The sequence below is a fragment of the Micropterus salmoides genome, unplaced genomic scaffold (genome assembly GCF_014851395.1).
Source record: "Micropterus salmoides isolate LMB-PRFRI ecotype aquatic unplaced genomic scaffold, ASM1485139v1 Ms_hic_scaffold_6, whole genome shotgun sequence".
NCBI lineage: Eukaryota > Metazoa > Chordata > Actinopteri > Centrarchiformes > Centrarchidae > Micropterus > Micropterus salmoides.
The window spans coordinates 3,280,838-3,299,262 of record NW_024044348.1 but is presented as its reverse complement, the minus strand read 5'-3'; the positions used below and the strand labels follow the sequence as shown (position 1 = coordinate 3,299,262).

Here is an 18,425-nt window from a genome sequence, read left to right as displayed (position 1 = left end):
CTCTGGTTGCAAAGAGGAATGTATCTGGAGCCGTCCGTTCAGGATACATTCGGAGGAAGCTGGCGGCAAACCAGCCAGAGAATGAAGTATAACTCAAGTAGATGCTTTATCTTATCTATACACGTTGGATCATGCTTCTTTTCCCTCTACCAGATTTCTCCAGAAACGCATCAGAATAACAGAAACTCCAGCATCCCTCTCAACAGCAGCTGCTCCTGCAGCGTTTCCCGTTCTGCTGTAGAAACATGTCAGAGGACGGAAGCTCAGCTGGCAGCGCTGAATCAGGTGAAGTGTGAGCAGCCTCCCACTTTAACGTGTGAAGGCGTCACACTACATGTTTACACACTTGTTGAGCTCCATGGCTTGCCTTAGTTACATGACAAAAACCTTTATAAAGCTCCAGCACGCTCCTGCACCTGGTTTATTTTAGTTCCATCAGTGGGTTACAGATCAAACACTGGAAAACAACTGGATTGCTGCCAGAGAACACAGAGTGTGAGAACGTGAGCGGGTTTTACTGAAATTGTGGGGACATGAATCAGTCAGTTAGTCTGTGGGGACATGAATCGGTCAGTCAGTCTGTGGGGACATGAATCGGTCAGTCATTCTGTGGGGACATGAATCGGTCAGTCAGTCTGTGGGGACATGAATCAGTTAGTCAGTCTGTGGGGACATGAATCAGTTAGTCAGTCTGTGGGGACATGAATCAGACAGTCAATCTGTGGGGACATGAATCAGTTAGTCAGTCTGTGGGGACATGAATCAGACAGTCAATCTGTGGGGACATGAATCAGTTAGTCAGTCTGTGGGGACATGAATCAGATAGTCAGTCTGTGGGGACATGAATCAGTTAGTCAGTCACTCTGTGGGGACATGAATCAGACAGTCAGTCTTTCTGTCTGTGGGGTCATGAATCAGACAGTCAGTCTTTCTGTCTGTGGGGACATGAATCAGTTAGTCAGTCTGTGGGGACATGAATCAGATAGTCAGTCTGTGGGGACATGAATCAGATAGTCAGTCTGTGGGGACATGAATCAGTTAGTCAGTCACTCTGTGGGGACATGAATCAGACAGTCAGTCTTTCTGTCTGTGGGGTCATGAATCAGACAGTCAGTCTTTCTGTCTGTGGGGACATGAATCAGCCAGTCAGTCTGTGGGGACATGAATCAGACAGTCAATCTGTGGGGACATGAATCAGTTAGTCAGTCTGTGGGGACATGAATCAGATAGTCAGTCTGTGGGGACATGAATCAGATAGTCAGTCTGTGGGGACATGAATCAGATAGTCAGTCTGTGGGGACATGAATCAGTTAGTCAGTCTTTCTGTCTGTGGGTACATGAATCAGCCAGTCAGTCTGTGGGGACATGAATCAGATAGTCAGTCTGTGGGGACATGAATCAGTTAGTCAGTCTTTCTGTCTGTGGGTACATGAATCAGCCAGTCAGTCTGTGGGGACATGAATCAGATAGTCAGTAAGTCTGTGGGGACATGAATCAGTTAGTCAGTCTGTGGGGACATGAATCAGCCAGTCAGTCTGTGGGGACATGAATCAGACAGTCAATCTGTGGGGACATGAATCAGTTAGTCAGTCTGTGGGGACATGAATCAGACAATCAGTCTGTGGGGACATGAATCAGTTAGTCAGTCTGTGGGGACATGAATCAGTCAGTCAGTCTGTGGGGACATGAATCAGATAGTCAGTCTGTGGGGACATGAATCAGTTAGTCAGTCTGTGGGGACATGAATCAGCCAGTCAGTCTGTGGGGACATGAATCAGACAGTCAATCTGTGGGGACATGAATCAGTTAGTCAGTCTGTGGGGACATGAATCAGTCAGTCAGTCTGTGGGGACATGAATCAGTCAGTCAGTCTGTGGTGCAGTCTTCAGCACGTAACTGACTATTTACATTCCACACTCACTGTCTTCCCCTCCCCCTTCCTGTTTCTCTACAGGCCACTGCCCTGAGGCACTAGCCCCTCCTACTGTTCTCCCATGAATCTGTCATCTTTACCATATTTCTTTCCCATTGAGACTTTGGTTACTGAAGCCGCCCTTTTTCAAGTGAAACGCTCTGTTTTGCATAGCAGATCAGACCCTCGCTTCCTGCGCCCCCTGGCCCGGCCTTCCACTAGTGCTTGCAGAGGGCCTGCACCCCTGAGGATGGCCCTAATAAATGCTCAATCCATTAGAAATAAATTGTTTATATTGAAAGATTTTTTTCACCAGCACGGACATTTAATGTTTTTGACTGAAACCTGGCAGAGAAGCATGGAAAAGGGCCCGTTGATTGAATTATGTCCACAGGATTGTTCTTTTATCAGCACTTCCAGGACCTCTGGCCGGGGTGGAAATCTCGCGATGGTTTCCAAAAACTGCTTTCAAATCCGGAGGGTGACCAAAGGGTTTTTTTCTTCAATTGAATTACAAGTGACCAAAGTGGGTTATTCTAACCCATTTTAATGCATCTTAATTTATTGACCGCCTGGTTCTAAAAGCTCTATTATGTCTGATTTTAGAGATTTTTTATTTATTTATTTATAGAGAGTAACTATTATATGGTTGGACAAAGTGGTTATGATTGGTGATTTTAATTTTAATTTCACATTGATGATGCCTCCTGTAGTCTAGATATCTATATCTCTATATATCTCTATATATCTATCACACACACACACACATACACACATACACACATACATACATACACACATACACACATACATACATACATACATACATACATACATACATACGTAAAGGTTTCCCTGCTGGTTCAACAGGAAGTCTTCATCCTCTTTACTGATTACCATCAAAGCTTCAGGAAGTTCCTGCATCCTGAGTAAACGGATGTTTGTTCTAACCTCTCTGCATTCTGGGACTTTGTGGACTTTTCAGACCGTCTCTCTGGTAGAAGTTATAGAAGTTAAACCTACTGCGAGTCAGTGACAGTGACGTGCAGCAGGGACACGATGCATGATGGCCTCAACACGTTCCTGTCAGGCTGGAAACAAACGCTGGAATAACTGAAGGAAGTGTAAGAAACTGATCAGTTATTGTCATTTATTGATAAACAGGTGAAAAAATCATCAGAGGAAACCAGAGGGGAAACATGGTGTGTGAAGCAGCTGGACAGAGCATGTGTAGACACAGGAACAGTGAAATCCTCTTCAGCCACATGTTAGCTTAGATTAGCGTAAAGACTGGACACTGGGGGAACCAGCTAGCCTGACATGTGACGTCTGAACAACAGCTGAAGTGTGAAAACCACAAGGGGCCAGGCGAGCAGGTTAACAGGGTCAAACCCTGAGCTGCAGTCTGCAGCGTGGCAGCGAGGGGGCGCCATACAAACAGAGGCCGGAGGCTTGTGATTAGCTGAGAGGAAGAATTACTTAACAATGCTTTTTAAAATAAAAATATATAACAAGTGAAACAATGTAGTAAAATGTTTTAGTCAAAAGTTTAAAATTGTAATTATTTTGTGTAACTTATGTTTTAATTACATGTTTTACTTTATTTCATGTAATTTATTTAACGTCCTTTAGGAGACGTTGGCCGTCTGAACAGGGAGTCTCATGTGCATGCTACGCATTAGCATTATTGTTGCTGTGTTGTGGAACTGAAGCTGGACAGGAGGTGATGTCGTCTGGCCCTGGGTTACCATGGAGACTCGGTTCAGCTTTAAGGTTTCCAGCTTTTATAAATATAAATCATCTAAAGGTTGTGCAGACGGAGCTTTGGCGTTCAAAGGAAAAGGTCAGAACCAATAAATAGTCAGAGATAGAAAATAAAGTGTGCTCGGGTTAAAGCTCCATCCAGGAGGCCGCACCCGAACCCAGAGACGCCCGAGATGCTGGTCTGGATCCGGGCTTGGAGGCAGTCTGCTTCCTGCCCAGACTGAGGCCTCCCTCCCGGGGCTCGGCGGCCTCTCCGCTGGCTCGGCTGACAAACGCCGTGGGGGGGTAGGCGGAGGCCATCTCAAACCTCAGCACTGCTGCGCTTTTATTTGCGCGGGAGGAGGAGGCCTTCCTCTTAGTCCTGAGGTGGGGGGAGGGCAGGGGGAAGACCGGGACGGCTCTGTGTGAGGATGAGGAGGCGTCTCCGGCAGCAGAGGATGAAGAGCCCAGTTTGGCCAGCACCACAGGGATCTCCTCCAGAGACTCCGCCGAGTCCGAGTGGTACTCAGCAGGAGGGGCAGCGGCCTGCATGGGGCCCAAGGTGGGGGCCAGGGGGGGCAGGGAGGCCCTCAAAGGGAACGCTGGGAAAGGAAGTCGCTGACCCAGGGACACAGTGGACACAGTGCTGAATTCTGCTGAGGACGACACAAAATCAAGAGAAAGAACATTAAATGACATTCTGTGAATCAAAAGAAACAGAAGCCAAGAAACACGAGCATGAGCAGCGAGAATAGGCGGGAGCAGCGAGAAGCAAGAGTATGCGGGAGCGGTGAAAAGGGAGAGTAGTTACTTTAAGAGGTATCGAGTAGCGATAACCAGCCCCATTCATGACTGATGGCCACAAAGCGAACAGCCAACACATTCTCATCCCTACTCGTCACATATGGAAGCTTGGTTGGTCAGACCTCTGGACGTCACTTTAACGCCCTGGGTACCCTTTAGTGTTTATGCACGTATGGTGCTCCGCAGTCATGTTAGCAACATTACATATGCAACGTCCGGTTAGACTTTCAAAATAAAACTAGTTGCGAAACTGCAATATGGCTAGACTTTGGCACCAAAACCACTTGGTCAGGTTTAGGAAAACATCATGGTTTGAGTTAAAAACATGGGAAACAAACACCCTTGTCCTGTGTGAAAATCCGGTTACAAACTGATGCCAGCGGGTGTTGCCCATGTGTCTATATGACGGCTTTGTAGTGAGAATGGGTTGGAATAACAAAGGGGAGAGGAAACATCATCTTTTCTCTCTCTGCACGTTATGATGATGATGATGATGATGCATCCAAAGCCCCATCTGTTCCCAGCTGTTTCTGTTCCTGTGAGACTCGCCACCTTTGTTTCCATGTCCTCTAACCTGCTGGCTGTGTTGGCCCCTTGCATGGCAGCCACAGTGTGTGAATGTGACATGTAAAGACTAAAAGGGGCCCTTGTTCCAGTATCATTATCAGAAGCGGTTAGGCTGAGGCTCGAGGCCAGGGGTTCACTGAGGGCCTCAGAAGTATAGAAAAGGTGCGTACCGGGGGGCGGGGCTGTGCTCGGGCAGCGTTCTCTGGTCACCGCTGCTGGAACTTTACGGACCTTCTTTTTCTGTGAAAGAACAAAAACACAAACCGGATGAGATCGGTCTCACTGTGTACTACTGCACTGTTTACCTGTGTGCGTCGGTGTGTGTGTGTGTGTGTACCTGTGTGTGTCGGTGTGTGTGTGTGTGTGTACCTGTGTGTGTCGGTGTGTGTGTGTGTGTGTGTGTGTACCTGTGTGTGTGTCGGTGTGTGTGTGTGTGTCGGTGTGTGTGTGTGTGTGTGTGTGGGTGTGTGTGTGTGTGTGTGTGTGTGTGGGTGTGTGTGTGTGTGTGTGTGTGTCGGTGTGTGTGTGTGTGTGTGTGTGTGTGTGTGTGTGTGTGTGTGTGTGTCGGTGTGTCGGTGTGTGTGTGTGTGTGTGTGTGTGTGTGTGTTTACCTGTGTGCGTCGGTGTGTCGGTGTGTCTGTGTGTGTGGGTGTGTGTGTGTGTGTGCGTCGGTGTGTCTGTGTGTGTGTGTGTGTGTGTTTACCTGTGTGCGTCGGTGTGTCTGTGTGTTTACCTGTGTGCGTCGGTGTGTCTGTGTGTGTGTGTGTTTAGGTGTGTGCGTCGGTGTGTCTGTATGTGTGTGTGTGTGTGTGTTTACCTGTGTGCGTCGGTATGTCGGTGTGTCTGTGTGTGTGTGTGTGTGTGTGTTTACCTGTGTGCGTCGGTGTGTCTGTGTGTTTACCTGTGTGCGTCGGTGTGTGTGTGCTGCTGCTTTTGGCTCTGTAGACACCGTGGGTGGAGATTCTTCCTCCATGACAGGAGTGGACACAGTCCTCGCTCGGCCGTTAGCCTGGAACCTGACACACACACACACACACACACACAGATTTCTGGTGTGACTGCATGGAAAGCAGCTCTGATTGAACACTAATCATTATTATGTCACTTCATTGATTAATTAAAGCGAAAATTCTTCTGATTGTTGCAGCTGCAAAGTAAATATAATAAACAAATAAGTGACACACAAATTAGCACAAGCATGCTGAACGTAGCAACATTTTTATTTTATTTTTTTTATTGTGCCACTCACGTCTGTGAAATTTAAAAGATTATTTTGCGAGTCAACAAAAGTCGCAGTTTGTCATGTTGCCATTTAGTCTGATGGGAAAACGCTCAGGGAACTACTTTATCTTATTTTTGTCTTTTGTCTTATTGTCTTGTCTTATTGCCTTGCTGTCTTATTGTATTGTTGTCTTATTGCCTTGTCTTATTGTATTGTTGTCTTATTGTCTTGTCTTATTGCCTTGCTGTCTTATTGTATTGTCGTCTTATTGTCTTGTCTTATTGTATTGTTGTCTTATTGTCTTGTCTTATTGCCTTGCTGTCTTATTGTATTGTTGTCTTATTGCCTTGCTGTCTTATTGTATTGTTGTCTTATTGCCTTGCTGTCTTATTGTATTGTTGTCTTATTGCCTTGCTGTCTTATTGCCTCGTCTTATTGCCTTGCTGTCTTATTGTATTTTTGTCTTATTGCCTTGTCTTATTGCCTTGCTGTCTTATTGTATTGTTGTCTTATTGTATTGTTGTCTTATTGTCGTCTTATTGCCTTGCTGTCTTATTGCCTTGCTGTCTTATTGTATTCTTGTCTTATTGCCTTGCTGTCTTATTGTATTGTCGTCTTATTGTCTTGTCTTATTGCCTTGCTGTCTTATTGTATTGTCGTCTTATTGTCTTGTCTTATTGCCTTGCTGTCTTATTGTATTGTTGTCTTATTGCCTTGCTGTCTTATTGTATTGTTGTCTTATTGCCTTGCTGTCTTATTGCCTTGCTGTCTTATTGCCTTGCTGTCTTATTGTATTTTTGTCTTATTGCCTTGTCTTATTGCCTTGCTGTCTTATTGTATTGTTGTCTTATTGTATTGCTGTCTTATTGCCTTGCTGTCTTATTGTATTTTTGTCTTATTGTCTTGTCTTATTGCCTTGCTGTCTTATTGTATTGTTGTCTTATTGTATTGTTGTCTTATTGTCTTGTCTTATTGTATTGTTGTCTTATTGTATTGTTGTCTTATTGTATTGTTGTCTTATTGTCGTCTTATTGCCTTGCTGTCTTATTGTATTGTTGTCTTATTGTCTTGTCTTATTGCCTTGCTGTCTTATTGTATTGTCTTATTGCCTTGCTGTCTTATTGTTTTGTTATCTTATTGTCTTGCTGCCCCCTCACCCCCGCAGTCTAGTAAAGCTCCATCTGTCAGCAGCAGAGGAGGTTCGGTGAGTTATTTCTGAAGACTGTTCTGTTGGACTCGCGCACACACACACACACACACACACACACACTCCCTCCCTCCCTCCCTCCCTCCCTCCCTCAACTCATACACACACACTTTGTTTGCTTCCTGGAAGTCACGGCCAAAGAATTTCACTCTGCACACTCTGTTTTCTGCAAAGAAAACCGTGTCCATGGAGACCCAGGTCCGGCCTCTGTGTTATGAACTGACTGTAGTAGGCTGTTTACTGAAACAGGACCCGGTCAGCCTCAGCCAATCACAGCAGGCCGTGGGCTGGACCTGGACCACCACAGAACGCTGGGTTTAATTAACTTTTAATGAGGTGCGTAAACAGGATCAGACCATCAGGACCAAGCAAAGACTTACTCTGCCTCTCCCCGCACAGCCACAGTGGTAGGTTCCTGCATGTCCAGCTGAGGGTTGGTGTAACCCAGAGTCCCTGAGTAGTTCACGTCCTGAGGGGGGACAGCAGAGGACAGTTTGATAAACAGAGTGTGAGCTGCCTTTATCAGACGCAGGCAGACGTGTTATTAGTTCTACTTTTTCAGAATTCATTCATGTTAAGTGAGTCTGAATATACTGCGCTGTGAATAAAGAGGCTGATGGTGACACAAGCTGCATTCAGTCTGGATTTCTGTGTTCTGTTTGTCCAGAGCTCGGATGTGGTTCAGTTATCATGGCCAGTAATAATTACAGCCCAACTGTTAATGACAGAGGGCTCAGACAGTCATGTGATTTGTGACTTTGGACTGTGTAAATAAAAATGCCTGACTTATAGACACGACAGATGAAGCCGCAGCTCCTGTGAAGGGACTGTTTCAGTACTCAGATGAAGAAAAGCAGACGAAGACGATGCCGAAGCTTCAAACGTCTCTGCTGCTTCAGAAAGATTCATTCAGGTTGGAAACGATGTGATCAGCGGGAGAAGAAGACAGGAGATCAGCTGAGAGACGCTCACCACAGACGTTATCATAGATATGAGAACATTTTCTCCTGTTATTAAGTAATAATGTAATAACAGTAATCTGCTCATTTAATATCACAGTCCACAGTGGCACTCAAACTAAACCGCACAACTGAGCTGAATACATATTTCCTGTCCGCGAACATGTTGTCTATCTAGGCTCTTTGGTCTGCGCTTTTTTGCAATAAGAGGCGTCTTTTTCCACTTGTTTTCTACTGCAGTGAATGTTCTGCACGCTGCTAACGCGCCCTGTGCATCTCTGGTTTTAGACATTCGGTGGTTTTAGATGCTCGGTGCACCTCATGTTTAGACGCTCAGTGCACCTCATGTTTAGACGCTCAGTGCACCTCATGTTTAGACGCTCGGTGCACCTCTTGTTTAGACGCTCGGTCGTTTTAGATGCTCGGTGCACCACATGTTTAGAGGATCTGTGGTTTTAGATGCTCGGTGTGCCTCTTGTTTAGATGCTCGGTGCGCCTCTTGTTTTAAATGCTCAGTGGTTTTAGACGCTCAGTGCACCTCATGTTTAGACGCTCGGTGCACCTCTTGTTTAGACGCTCGGTGCACCTCATGTTTTAGACACTCGGTGGTTTTAGATGCTCAGTGCGCCTCTTGTTTAGATGCTCGGTGCGCCTCTTGTTTAGACGCTCGGTGCGCCTCTTGTTTTAAATGCTCAGTGGTTTTAGACGCTCAGTGCACCTCATGTTTAGACACTCGGTGCACCTCATGTTTTAGACACTCGGTGGTTTTAGATGCTCGGTGCACCTCATGTTTTAGATGCTCAGTGCGCCTCTTGTTTAGATGCTCGGTGCGCCTCTTGTTTTAAATGCTCAGTGGTTTTAGACGCTCGGTGCACCTCATGTTTTAGACGCTCGGTGCGCCTCTTGTTTAGACGCTCGGTGCACCTCATGTTTTAGATGCTCGGTGCGCCTCTTGTTTAGACGCTCAGTGCGCCTCATGTTTAGATGCTCGGTGCGCCTCTTGTTTAGATGCTCAGTGCACCTCATGTTTTAGATGCTCGGTGGTTTTAGACGCTCAGTGCATCTGATATTTTAGACGCTCGGTGCGCCTCATGTTTAGAGGCTATGAGGAAATGATTCTACTTGTCAGCTGATTTATTCCCTCAGTAAACACTTTCCTGATGAGTTTATGGTCTCAGTCACTAGTTTCAAGTCTTCTTCAACACAGCATGATGTTCATTTAGTAAATTATGGTCCCATTTAGAGGAACATAGATCAGAAACCAGACTTTAGGGCGGGGCTACAAGCTGATTGACAAGTTGCTACCATGGCGACCTGTCAATAAGGATAGAGGCGACTTGTATCTGCTGCTCTGTGTACATTTAACCAGCGCCGCTGAAAAAGCTCATCAGGAGTCGGCTGGTAATTTTTCAGGAAGTACGTTTTGTTTTAAGTCCGTTTGTTGCTAGCCAAAATTAGCATCCCAGCTAATATCACAGTTAACGTAACGCTAGCTAGCTCCGCCCTCACATCCAAATATGGTCAAATGCCAAACTGGAGGCTTGAAAACAGCGGTCCACAAACCAACAGGTGACGTCACAGTGGCTACACCCACTTCCTTTATACCGTCTGTGCCCTCAAAAAGAAGAGTAACATTACCACCCCCTGGCCCAGGAGCTTCGCCTGCATGATGGTCAGACAGATAGACCCATAGAAAGATAGACATACCTTGACAAGGTTGACCGATGGAGCCGCTGTCTCCTTCACTGATCCTGGTTTCCTTGAGTCTCTGCGGTCCTGACGGTGACGCTGGCGCACTATATATTCATAGGTACTAAGTCTGTTCCACACTGCACACAAACACACAGTAATGTTTAGTTGTTTACACATTCAGTCCCTCTACCTCCACCTACTGTCTTGTTTCAAAGATTGCCGCATCAAAATATGTTTTGTAATGTTTTTAAGTTTTTTTTTTTTTTTCTTTTTTTGGGAAAAATATCGTGCTGCACAAACACTGCACTGGGAAACTGGAACAATTACATTATTTATATATTATATATTTAATCATATATCATTCATTTATTTTCTAAAGCACAATGTATGGCTAGTCCATATATCAGATATAAGAGATGTGTTCATGTGACAAACAGTCATGTTTATGCTAAGTGTTGTTTCTATTGTGTTAGATAATCTTTAACAGCCGGTTTCTCAAAATTAAATGTTTCCTGTCCACCGAGTCATTTTCCTCGCCCTTCAAGGCAGTTTCATCATTTTACACACAGTTTCTTACAGCGAGACATTTACAGATGGGTTTTTAAATCTGTTTAGCATTCTTGTTTGTTGTGTAAATACAGTGGGTACGGAAAGTATTCAGACCCCTTTAAATTTTTCACTCTTTGTTTCATTGCAGCCATTTTCCAAAATCAAAAAAGTTAATTTATTTCTCAGTAATGTACACTCAGCACCCCATCTTGACAGAAAAAAACAGAAATGTAGAAATTTTTGCAAATTTATTAAAAAGAAAAACTGAAATATCACATGGTCATAAGTATTCAGACCCTTTGCCGTGACACTCATATTTAACTCAGGTGCTGTCTATTTCTTCTGATCATCCTTGAGATGGTTCTACACCTTCATTTGAGTCCAGCTGTGTTTGATTATACTGATTGGACTTGATTAGGAAAGCCACACACCTGTCTATATAAGACCTTACAGCTCACAGTGCATGTCAGAGCAAATGAGAATCATGAGGTCAAAGGAACTGCCTGAAGAGCTCAGAGACAGAATTGTGGCAAGGCACAGATCTGGCCAAGGTTACAAAAAAAAGTTCTGCTGCACTTAAGGTTCCTAAGAGCACAGTGGCCTCCATAATCCTCAAATGGAAGATGTTTGGGACGACCAGAACCCTTCCTAGAGCTGGCCGTCCGGCCAAACTGAGCTATCGGGGGAGAAGAGCCTTGGTGACAGAGGTAAAGAAGAACCCAAAGGTCACTGTGGCTGAGCTCCAGAGATGCAGTCGGGAGATGGGAGAAAGTTGTAGTAAGTCAGCCATCACTGCAGCAATCCACCAGTCGGGGCTTTATGGCAGAGTGGCCCGACGGAAGCCTCTCCTCAGTGCAAGACACATGAAAGCCCGCATGGAGTTTGCTAAAAAACACCTGAAGGACTCCAAGATGGTGATAAATAAGATCCTCTGGTCTGATGAGACCAAGATAGAACTTTTTGGCCTTAATTCTAAGCGGTATGTGTGGAGAAAACCAGGCACTGCTCATCACCTGTCCAATACAGTCTCAACAGTGAAGCATGGTGGTGGCAGCATCATGCTGTGGGGGTGTTTTTCAGCTGCAGGGACAGGATGACTGGTTGCAATCGAGGGAAAGATGAATGCGGCCAAGTACAGGGATATCCTGGACGAAAACCTTTTCCAGAGTGCTCTGGACCTCAGACTGGGCCGAAGGTTTACCTTCCAACAAGACAATGACCCTAAGCACACCGCTAAAATAACGAAGGAGTGGCTTCACAACAACTCCGTGGCTGTTCTTGAATGGCCCAGCCAGAGCCCTGACTTAAACCTAATTGAGCATCTCTGGAGAGACCTGAAAATGGCTGTCCACCAACGTTTACCATCCAACCTGACAGAACTGGAGAGGATCTGCAAGGAGGAATGGCAGAGGATACCCAAATCCAGATGTGAAAAACTTGTTGCATCTTTCCCAAAACGACTCATGGCTGTATTAGATCAAAAGGGTGCTTCTACTAAATACTGAGCAAAGGGTCTGAATACTTATGACCATGTGATATTTCAGTTTTTCTTTTTTAATAAATTTGCAAAAATTTCTACATTTCTGTTTTTTTCTGTCAAGATGGGGTGCTGAGTGTACATTACTGAGAAATAAAATTAACTTTTTTGATTTTTGGAAAATGGCTGCAATGAAACAAAGAGTGAAAAATTTAAAGGGGTCTGAATACTTTCCGTACCCACTGTATGTGAAAGGAAATAAGGTGTGTTTGTTGTTTCTTACTCAGGTAGACGTGGAAGCAGAGCAGGTGACAGAGCAGCACAGACGACAGCAGACCCAGAGCGATGGTGACAGCTGCCAGAACCGGAATCACTGCTGCTGCTGACCTGAGGGGAGCCACCGGCAGGAAGACGAACCACACACCTGTCTCGTTCCTCACTGCAGGAGAGAGACGCAGGTCAGACATGCACACCTGTCTCTTCCTCACTGCAGGAGAGAGACACAGGTCAGACATGCACACCTGTCAGGTCTTACCCAGGAAGTGTTTGTCAGTGCGGAGTTTGGACGGGTCCAGAAAGAACTCAATGAAGACGTAGGAGGCAACGACCAGAACCAGACAGACCCCCAACAGAGCCGAGATCACGCTGTGGAGGAACAACCTGCAGGTACACAGTCAGGACAGCACTACTGATGACACGCAGCACGACTGATGACATGCAGTACTATTGAGCACAAATAGTACTACTGATTACACGCAGTACTACTGCAACACAGAATCAACATTATATTTTACAGGTGTGTATCTCTGAGGACACAGACAAAGACTGGACCACTCCAGGAAACATAGTTTAGATTTATTTATGGATCATCAGAATGCGGGAGGTGTCATGGAGAAAATGGGAACCTGCCCTTGATTTAATATCCTATCAACCTCCTCCACCTTTAATATTAATGTATAAATACTACAATTAATATGAGATTACAACATGACTGAACAACCACCAAAATCCAGATTTAAAGTTCTGAATTGACCAAATGTTAAACTCATCTGAGCCTCGGTGCTCAGACACCGTTTCTGCCCTGGGCATCGCCTCTCAGGTTCCACACAGGCCGACCTTATGGGGAAGGTCCATCCTGTGAGGAATCCCTGCAGACGCTACTCAGGGCTAAAAGAGAAAAATTGTTTCAACCACGTTTCTCAGGTTAAAAATAAATAAATCTGTATTTTTAGACAACACCACCACCATTCCCCAGCGTGCTGTGAACATGATCTCCTAGCTTCAGTTATCAGGAACCAGTGAGGCTTACACAGTATTTCTTATTATTACTATATTAAGTGTTGTTGGCTTTGATTCTTCTTCTTATTATTGGGTCTTGACGACGCCTCCTGGGCCCTGGAGGCCAGAACCACAGAAGGAGAGACAGACTCACTTGTAATTCCTGCTCCCCACACAGTTGTTGAGCCACCGACAGTGATGGTCAAAGTTGGCAACACCTTGTTACAGGCACTGCAGTGTTTGGACTTCGGACCGCTGAAACAGCACAAGACACAAACACAGGCATCATATGGTGAGTTCAGGGACAGTCAGGTTTTTAGCCCCGTCTGTTCCACAGATCTGAGGAAGTCACATCCAACTGATGAAAAGATACACAGATCTGATATATTTTTAATTATCATTAAATATATAATAATAAAACATTTTGGTGATAATCGCCGGACACACAACTATGGATTTGCCTCAGTTCCTGTCCACAGAGAACCTGATCCATGACTGATCCTGTAACAGAATCATTTAAATAGTAATTTACAAAAAAGAAATCTTTATGGTCTAAACACAAATAAAATAAAAAGTCTGATTTCTTTGCAGCAGCCTGAGGATGTTTTGTGCCCCTCTCCTGGACCGTGGACCATTCCTCTGACCCAGATCTCTCAGGGCCTCCTGGGAGAACCCAGCCCACTGACCTGGTTTTCTGAGGCTTTACGTGCAGCTCAGAGTGCTTCAGAGAGCACTTTCATTATTCACAGCGTGTAGAGGAACTGCTGCATTAAACATGTGACTCTACACGTCTACGTGTTCAGCAGACAATCACTTCACACTAATGTGTCTCTCCTCTTCCCTCTGCTGCAGGGGTTTATGTTCATTCCACAGTGCTTAGCCTAAATGCTAACCTTAGTCACACCAGGTTAACAGGAATATTAACTTCTTCTGTTGAGACACCAAGTGTGAGCTCAGTGGGCTGTATGGGTGAAGGATTATGGGGAAAGAGGAGTCTGTGAGTGGCCCGCCTCCTCAGTAACACAAAAGTATTATTTATACACAATAACTGGAATCATGTAGATAAACATGGGCAGGAGTGAGAGCGAGCGTTTGCTCAGTCACACTTTTGACTTTTTGTAACCTGTAATGAAGTAATATTTTTCACCACACTGCATACTGAGTCTGAATTAACCTTCTTTCTGTGACTTCATGACGTTTTCCATCGAGGTCGAGGAAAAGTGGCGAGGAGAAGACGTGTTTTTCACTTTTCAACCGCAGCCACGGGCTCATCCAGTGTGTCCCCTAGGATCTCTTTTACAGCTACAGTTATACCACATTCACATCCTGAGCGATGAGACCATGAAGGGCCCCGTGTGATCTGTTTTACGCCAGATTCTGCGGTATTGTTTTTTTCTGAATTCTGTGTTTTACAATTTAAGCACATTTAGCTCCTCCTTGCTCACAAAGACTGACCGGATGTAGCTTTTTAACTTTTTCTAACCGAATATCTCACTCCGCCCGCACAGCCGTGAAACGTACAACATGCTCGCCAACGTGGTCGCACTCCTGAGAGTTTAAGTGATGAGCTGTGGCTCGGGCGCCGTGTGTGTGTGTGTATAAATAGTGAGGCGCTGCAGCCTGCAGAGACACTCGGTCCTCCACTGAGAGCCCTCCAGCTGGGAGATGACGTCACCTGCTCAGGTGCAGCAGCTCTCCTGGATGCCTGGATGTTGATCATGAGCTCACCTGTGAGAGTTCAGTTAGTGTGTTACTCACACGTCGACCTGGCAGAGGTAGCAGTGGCAGTTCTCGATGACGTGGGCGTGCTTAGTGCGGTCGAACGCGGGGACTGGACTTCTGTCGCTCTTCGTTCGGACGTTGTAGTCGGCGGGGTCGACGGAGACGGCCATCACGTGGACACACAGGTGACAGACGAACAGGACGCCCGTACACTGAAGCACAGCTCAGGACTCACACACGAAGATGGGGACGTTACTGTTCCACTAGTTCCTCATTACAGGGACCCTCAAGTCCTAAAAAACTACTTCCTGTTTCATGGCCCTGACGCTGCCCTGTAGTGGTCCTGACGCTGCCCTGTAGTGGCCCTGACCTCCCCCGTGGTGGCCCTCACACTACCCTGTAGTGGCCCTGACCTCCCCTGTAGTGGCCCTGACCTCCCCCGTGGTGGCCCTCACACTACCCTCTAGCGGCCCTGACCTCCCCTGTAGTGGCCCTGACGCTGCCCTGTAGTGGCCCTGACGCTGCCCTGTAGTGGCCCTGACGCTGCCCTGTAGTGGCCCTGACGCTGCCCTGTAGTGGCCCTGACCTCCCCTGTAGTGGCCCTGACGCTGCCCCGTAGTGGCCCTGACCTCCCCTGTAGTGGCCCTGACGCTGCCCCGTAGCGGCCCTGACCTCCCCTGTAGTGGCCCTGACGCTGCCCCGTAGCGGCCCTGACGCTGCCCTGTAGTGGCCCTGACGCTGCCCCGTAGCGGCCCTGACCTCCCCTGTAGTGGCCCTGACGCTGCCCCGTAGCGGCCCTGAACACCGGGTGTAAGGATACGATATAGCCTGCAGGGATCCAGTGGGCGGGCAGAAGGGGAACGAACACGCCGAAGCCGGTGACGGCGAAGTAGACATAGAGCAACCAGGCCAGCAGCTGGAAGGGATGGGGGGGCCAGCTCCAGCCGTTAGTCCGAGAGCAGAGCGGCGCGTCGGCTCGGTGCGGGCCGTCCTCGCCGACCGGCGCCGTGCGGTTCGGGTTCCTACTGCACACGTCCATCCTGCACACAGATTCAACAGCAAAGACTCAGAGATGACAGTCTGCATCACATGACCAGCAGATCAGCTGCAGCAGGATCACTGCACACCTGTCCAGGTGTGTAACAGCTAACAGCAGCTGATGATCTTTAAACACAACTAATCAAATCATTGATCTTCAGATGAACAAACATAATCAATGAATCCTTTGATTGATCTGCTGCTGATTAAACGGTTGCAGCTCGAACTTCTTCTGTGGGGAAGTGATCGACACTTACTGACATGACACTGTTATTCCACAGACCAATAAATCGATCACTGAGTGCATGATCATATCGATTAGCTGCTGCAGGTGCGTTCAATTTTACAGATCAAACGGTGGATCGATTCATCAGGGGAATGATCAGCACATGAATCCGTGATGAAGTGACCGTCAGCTGCAGCTCTGACGGTCACGTTTGTTTCATTGAAAGATCAATAAACGAGAGTATGTGTTCCAGTTTGGCAGCACCTGAGCGATTCAGGTACGAGAGGCAGCTCACCTGTTCATAAACGGCTAACGGGACTCGGGATGTGGATCCGTCCTCCGGTCCGCTGCATTTCCTCTAGAGTCCGGGTCTGACCGTTCCCCGGCCCGGGAGGACCAGGCTGTCGCTGGGATGAACCCCTCGGCTCGGTTCCGTCCAGAGAAGCAGCTCAGATCCGGGTCAGACCACCACGGTCTGTTAGCTCACATCCATCCCGGCTGTTAGCTCGGTGCTAACCGGTACAGGCGTGTATTATCGGACACTGTTTATGTTAGCACGTTAGCTTCGGTGACTGGTTAGCGTGCTAACCGCTAATCTCGCCTCGTTAGCTGGACGCCGCTGCCGCCATGCTAGCTGGCTAACGGCGGCAGACGGTGACACCGGGCCTTTTAACGTCCACGGTGATTTGAAATATGTAACACGGTGATTTGAAATATGTAACACGGTGATTCAGCTGTCCGGTAACCGACTAGTTAGCACGTTAGCATGTTAGCCTGCTGCTGCCTCCCTCCGCTCTGTACACCGTCTCCTAGGTAACGCTCCAGGTCCGCTGTTATTGGTCGGTAGAGCTGATGGCTCCGCCCACTTCAATTCAGCATGAATGCCAAAATAACCATATTGCCAAAGCTTCAAATAAATGACAAAAGAACAGTTCAATTCATACAGTTCATTGAATAAAGCAAATCGCGTGGCTGTGGACATAAACTGATGTGTTTTAAGGGTTTGATCCCCTACACGGGTGGACGTGAAAAGAAAACTATTGGGAATGTCTGTTTTTCGCTGCAACCTAAAAGTAAGAATGAGGAGTCTGAGGAGAACTAAACAAAACGCTGGTGCATTTATTTTGGTCTTGCCCCATACCAAGAAACTTGTGTCACAATTTATTGTTGTCCATATTTACCCTCAATTTGCATTGCGGTGGGAAAATGTATAGTTTGCATTCACAAAAAATGACAAAGAAGAGTATTATGTGATACATTTGCTTATTATTTTAACCAAATTTTATTTGCACAAGTCACAATTCTTAAAAAAGAAGCCAAGCTTTCTGGAGCTTGCTGGTAACATTAAGCAGTATATTCTTTCAATATCTGAGTGTACAAACAAAAAAGCTGTTAAATCATGTGACCTCTGTAAGCTTTACCAGATATTTATTAATAAAACATTTCTTTTGCCTTTGTTTAGATTATATTTTCTTCTTGACCTCACTGGCTTATTTGTTATTTGTCTGTAGAGAGAAGATGTTGTTTTGATTAAAAAAAAAAAACTGATGTTGATGCAGCCACAGACTGTGTGAGCGTGCTGCGTCCAGCAGGGGGCAGCAGCTGCACGAAGGCTGGTGGGGGGACCACAGGTGTCATTTACCCTGGGGACAGTGGAGACATGAGTACTCCGGTCCCCAGCATCACTTTTAAAAAGCATCATTTGTTACAAATGTTCTGAACAACAGCACCAAGACATGTAAACGAAATGCTCGGAGAGAGGTTTATTTGCACAATAAGAAAACCTGCAGTGCATTTCAAATATAGAAACTACATGTCCAAAAAAAGGAACTTAAGCTACAAAACAAGTGACCCAAAAACCTGCACTGATCAGGAACTTTAGTTGTTCCAGTTTCTGTTGGTGACGTCTTGTTTCTCTAACGAGGCAGTTTAACATCTGCAGGTTAGTTTAGCTCACAGCGTGAACGTTAACAAGTTGTTTCTGTGTTGACAGCAGTGATGTTGGACCTGATGTTATCGTGGACTTGCC

At 46.3% G+C, this 18,425-nt stretch overlaps 1 protein-coding gene across 1 annotated transcript; it reads right to left on the bottom strand.

Annotated features, from left to right (window-relative positions):
* Positions 1-3,569: 3,569 nt before the first annotated feature.
* On the bottom strand, positions 3,570-17,229 carry LOC119890687 (palmitoyltransferase ZDHHC1-like). The gene is given in 12 exon segments (XM_038702054.1): positions 3,570-4,311; positions 5,197-5,266; positions 5,928-6,042; positions 7,836-7,924; positions 10,122-10,243; positions 12,416-12,571; positions 12,668-12,792; positions 13,565-13,628; positions 13,631-13,665; positions 15,169-15,344; positions 15,953-16,172; positions 16,692-17,229. Coding segments are annotated over 12 exon segments (1,689 nt in total). The 5' UTR covers positions 16,700-17,229; the 3' UTR covers positions 3,570-3,802.
* Between the last annotated feature and the right edge of the window lie 1,196 nt (positions 17,230-18,425).